The sequence below is a fragment of the Propithecus coquereli genome, unplaced genomic scaffold (assembly GCF_000956105.1).
Source record: "Propithecus coquereli isolate 6110/MARCELLA unplaced genomic scaffold, Pcoq_1.0 Scaffold289, whole genome shotgun sequence".
NCBI lineage: Eukaryota > Metazoa > Chordata > Mammalia > Primates > Indriidae > Propithecus > Propithecus coquereli.
Window position 1 is genome coordinate 310,578 of NW_012148496.1, and position 5,510 is coordinate 316,087.

The 5,510-nt window shown below is 40.7% G+C and overlaps 1 protein-coding gene across 1 annotated transcript in view; it reads left to right on the forward strand.

The window, feature by feature from the left end:
- Positions 1–237: 237 nt before the first annotated feature.
- The window catches only part of PSMA5 (proteasome (prosome, macropain) subunit, alpha type, 5), a 33,495-nt gene continuing 28,222 nt past the window's right edge, over positions 238–5,510 (forward strand). Inside the window, exons 1-2 of the mRNA XM_012648494.1 lie at positions 238–395; positions 4,444–4,510. Of these exons, the coding sequence (XP_012503948.1) occupies positions 367–395; positions 4,444–4,510 (96 nt within the window). The 5' untranslated portion in view covers positions 238–366. The remainder of the gene's footprint in view (positions 396–4,443; positions 4,511–5,510) is intronic.

Below are 5,510 nucleotides of genomic sequence, written 5' to 3' on the forward strand. Positions count from 1 at the left end.
TGGAGCGGGCTCACACCTACACTAAAAGATGAACTCTCACCTCCTGCTCTCACGCCCTGAGTTCCCATCACCCTTAGTAACCACTTGCAATTTAAAACGGAAGGATGGCCCCCTCTTTGTCCCGCCTCCTCCTCGGACCAACCGAGTCACGGAGAGGAAGAGCGTTGGTCCAATTACCTCGGCGGGAACTACAATCAGCCAATAGGAGGCAGGCACGGGGGGGCGGGCTAAAGAGTTCGGGGGCGCACGCGCAGTTGGGAGCAGGGCCCTTGGTTCTGTGGTGGAGTGGGTGCGTTGGGTGCTGGTGGAGTCGTGTTGGTACTCAGAATCCCCGCGTAGCCGCTGCCGCTTTCGCCTGCCCTCGCCATGTTTCTCACCCGGTCTGAGTACGACAGGTCTGTGCGGCTGGGGGAAGCCGGTTCGGGATTATGGGTGGGCAGGCCCGGGGCCGCGCCGCGGCCAGGGTTCTGCCGTGTCATGGGGCGCCCCAGGAACCCAAGTCTGGCCGGGCCTGGGGATCTCTTGCCCTCTCCAGGCGTCCGCCGTGATTCCCCAAACTAGACTTGGGCACATCGGCCGCACTTGTCCTACCGCTGAGTCACCGCTGGGTCCTAACGCGGTGCGGAAGCGAGAAGCTCCAGTTTGTGCTCAGGGAGGAAGGCTTGAGGGGCTGGGACTCCTACCTTGAATCTGCAGAAGGCCAGAGGTCAGCCTTTCCCCCGTTCATCTTTTGGTGCCTAGTGTGACTGCCTTTTAAAAGAAGTTAAACGTGGTGCCTGGAAGACAGTGCAACTGGAGACTATTTAGTTTATAGAAGGGCTTGCTGTGATGTATAGTTTCTTCGAAAGCGCTAAGGCATTCTCAACTATGCCCAGATATATTGTCTGGAGTCTGACTTTATAGGAACGGGAATTTATAATGGTTTTCAAGCGCTTTCTCCTCATGCTGATTCCACTTGACCTAGGTTTTTCTGACTTTTTTAAAAGCTTAAAGCAAGTTAAACTTTTAGGGCTTGAAAATGCTAACATTATTAAATTGTGCATATTTATGCTGCGGACATTTTTACTTTCAGTTTCTGTTTTTATCATTTGAGTTTTCACATAGCTATTGTTTGTTTTTTTTTTTTCTTTTAAAAAAGCCAGGAAAGACAGACGTTTTCTTTGTACTAGGTGGCTTGAGGAGCTGCATTTCTTGTCAAGTATTTGTTGACCCTGTCAAAGTTTTATCATCTGGAATTACCACTTTTTCATCATTTTACTGACTCATAGAAGATGTATGTGAAGTCTTAAAACTGACTTCTTTTTCTGCTATCCTAGAACATGACTTTGTTAGTCAATATTTAGCTTCCAAAGCATTGAACAGAATCATCTTGGGGAGATATTCGGAATTGGGTGTGTATGATGGAAATTATTATCCTTATCAGAAAGGCTTTATTAAATTTCGTGATCATTTACTTAGTGTATGTATTGATTGCTTTGTTACTCATTTTTGTATTTTCCCAATGCCTCAAATATAACCCTTTCTTTTTTTTCTTTTCTTTTGAAATAGGGTCTCTCTCTTTTGCCCAGGCTAGAGTACAGTGGCATCATTATAGCTCACTGTGGCATCATCATAGCTCACTGCAGCCCCAAACTCTTGGGCTCAAGTGATCCTCCTGCCTCAGCCTCCCAAGTAGCTGGGACTACAGGCATGTCCCACAATGCCCAGCTAATTTTTTTAAACAAATCTTTTTGTAGAGACAGGATCTTGCTGTGTTGCCCAGGCTGGTCTCAAACTCCTGGGCTCAAGTGATCCTCCTGCCTCCGCCTCCCACAGCTCTTTCTTACTCACTTAGCTAATGTACTGGAGTGCTTGCTGAGTACAAGGCAGTATTCTAGGTGATTGTCATGCAGCGTTGGACAAAATCAAGATCCTTGCTTTCATATAAGAGACTGTCTTTTAAAGAACTGTTTACAGAAGTAGCTGTGGTACGAATCAGAAAAGTATTAATGCCATTAGAGCAATTCAAATCAATGCTAAGGAAGTTTTGATGAGAGACTGCATTCAGAGTTAGAGGATCATGGAAAACTTCACAGAGGACCTGAGATTTAAACTGAATCTTGAGAAAGAGTAGGATTTTAATAAAGATAGTGACAATCAGTAGTTTTGAGTCAGAGAATATACGATGACCAAAGTTGGGACAGTGGGAAAGCACAATGCATGTTTGGGAAAAGTCCAGTCTGGCACATATGGTGTGTGTACGGGAATAGAGGAGATATGGGAGAAACAGGATGGGGCTAGATATTGGATGGTTTTTAATACAAAGTAAAGGAGTTTGGGTTTTATTCTGTAGGTAGTTGCATGCCTTTAATTTTCATTTTAAGAAGTTATGTAATGATCATTGTGTTTTATAGAGATTACTTGCCTGGATTAGAAGAAAGAGCTAGTTAATACTGGTTAGGAGGCTATTGCAATAGTTAGGTGAAAGATAATGAGGGCATTGAGAATGGAAGGAAGAGTGATATGTTGTAACAAATCTACTGTAGTAGAGGAGGAGTTGATATTAACTGATATGCCTTGGCATATGGTTGGATATGGGAGAAGATGAGGAATGAGTTACTTTCTCATAACTTTCTAGCTTGGGTAACTGGAAGATTGCAGGTGTTTTAAAATAAAACTGAAGTAGGAATGGCAGATGAAGCTGATTTTGCAGGGTGGCTGGATTTAAAGAGATAATATTTCAGATTGGAACGTGTTGAGTTTTGGTGCTAATGGGATATGCCAGTGGAAATGTTCAGCAGGCATTTAGATTAATTAGGAAAGAGTTCATACTGGTAACGGAGATTTGGAAGTAGTTCATGCTTGCCATAAGATGAAATAACCCAGGGAGACGGTAAAGTTTGAGAAGCACATAAAGCCCGTGTTGGGGAGGACACAGTAATACCTCATTGGATGAAGTTTCTAAACTAGGGTGAAAAAATACTGTAATCACATAGTGCTTTACAGTTTACAAAGTTTTTTCTTTTTTTTAATAATAGAGATGGGGCTTCTCACTTTGTTGCCCAGGCTGGTCGTGAATTCTTGGCCTCAGCGATCTTCCCGCCTCAGTTTCCCAAAGTACTGGGATTACAGGTGTGAACCTCCATGCCTGGCCAGTTCTTTCATACTCTCTGTAATTCAATACTCAATTGTCTTGTGACAGAGGCAGGACAAGTATTACATTTTTTCAGTTGAGGGAATTAAAGCTATAAGTGGCAGGGCTAGAACTCAATCCCAGGTCTTCTGACTTTAAACTTTGGTTTCAGTGATTTTTAAACTGTTCTTTAGAGCCCTAAACTTCCTTTTAAATGGCCTTAGGGATATTCCCTCAGGAGCAAATCTGGGCGCTGGGATGGTAGGATTTTCCCTACATCTCTGATTTAGCCAAGATAATTCCCAGAGGTGATATAGTGGAACAGTTGAGAGCTTGGTCTCTATAGTCACATTGTCTAAATTCTAATTCTAGCTCTGTCACTTATATGCCTCTCGCTTAACCTCTCTGTGTCTCAGCTTCTTCATCTGCAAAATAGTATTTGCTCTAGAATACTACTTCTTAGGATCATTTTGAGGATCGAGTTAAATCATTTAAAGTCCAGGCATATAGTAAATGCTCAATAAATGTCAGCTTTTATTATTATTGTTTATATTTTGGAGTTATATATAAAATTTCTTGTGAAAAAAAGTTTTTTCTACAGACTCCATAAACCAAGGATTGTAACTATTTTCATTCATTTGTTCAGATATTTTAAAGTGTCCATTGTATGCCCTCAAAGCTTTTATAGCTAAGACCACAATTGGTGCCACTTCTCTGTAGGGATTCCAACACACTGGAGCAAGGAAAGATGGGGAAATGTTTTAGGTAGAAAAGAGGTCTGGCTTGTAATTGATATAAATATCTATTGAGTGAATGAACTAGGTCAGGCTTTAGGAACTCTCAATCTATTATTAAGATAATGATACTAAATCATACAAATAACTAGAGAAATATCCCTGTCACTAACTTTCACTGAAAATTCAGATATTATCATCAAATGTACATAATAGGAAGAGGATAAGGAAAAACGAACCTTTTCTTGGGAATTGCTTGGTATTTTGATGGCATGAACTTACTAAAGGACTTGTTAAGTTGACTCAGGATTAATCCAAGTTGATTCAGGATTGAAGCAGAAAAGTCACCTGCTGTCATTTGAGGAGTTTGGGAAGACTCTGGGAGTAGGACAGAAGTGTTCTACACATAAAGTTTCATTCCCTTGAGAAATGGTTAATGTACAAAAAAAAACATTACAGAATGTTGTGGGTGAAGTAGAGAATACTGACAACATATATATCCTGTAGCCATCTGACCTAGTTGTCAAGGAACTTTAGTTCAGTGTCTATATGATTAGTTTTTCTAAAAATTTTTAATAATGTTTTTTTAAATTATAGGGGCGTGAATACTTTTTCTCCTGAAGGAAGATTATTTCAAGTGGAATATGCCATTGAGGCGATCAAGGTATAGTAGCAAGTAGCACAGTTTTTGAAGTTTCACAGCAACCTAGCACTTCGTTGGCAGAACATTTGGAGTAAATGTGTTTTAACTGTTCCTCTAGAAAATGTTCTTATGTCCCACTATTAACCATTTTTTTCCCTGTCGGTCAACACAGCTACAGTTATTAATCATTTTTATAACAATTTCAATCCTATAGCTGATATCTGTTTTAAAACTTTTTGAGCGGATAACTACTTCATAATTATGTAAGTAGCTTTTTCTCGGTAGTGGTGGGGACATGTTTGTGTTTATAATCCTCTTGGCTATGAAGAGGGGTGTAGAAGTCCAAAGTTAGCACATGTGTTATTTTCTATTATTTTGTATTCTTGAGCAAATCATGTAACTGACCACCTCTGTATTCTTGTTGGTAAAGTTGTGAATTTTAGGGAATGAATAAAAGATATATCCTGTGATCTGGTAACATAAAATTGAGTAGTTCAAACCAGTATTCCAAAAACTAGAAAGCAAGCTATCTATACCTAAAGTTAGCTATCATGTGGGAACTATATTTGTTGGATTACGGGAAATCTAAATAATTTTTTGGTTGGTGGATGTTTAAGAAGAAACTGACAGAAAAACAAAGATGAAGGAAACATGAGTATCTAAAATCTTTAAATCTAGTGTTGAAAAGGAATCACTGGGGAATGCTTAAAAGAAAGAAAAAAGATGTCTAAGCCCCACCCTAGAAATTCTGATTTAGGTTGTCTGGGGTAAAGCCCAGGTGTCAGGCCCCAGTTATTCTAATGTCTGACAAGAATTGAGAATCAGTGGGCCGGGCCTGGTGGCTTACGCCTGTACTCCTAGCACTCTGGGAGGCCGAGGCGGGAGGATCGCTCAAGGTCAGGAGTTTGAGATCAGCCTGAACAAGAGCAAGACCCCGTCTCCACTAAAAATGGGAAGAAATTAGCCGGATAACTAAAAATATATATAGAAAAAATTAGCCGGGCATGGTGGCACATGCCTG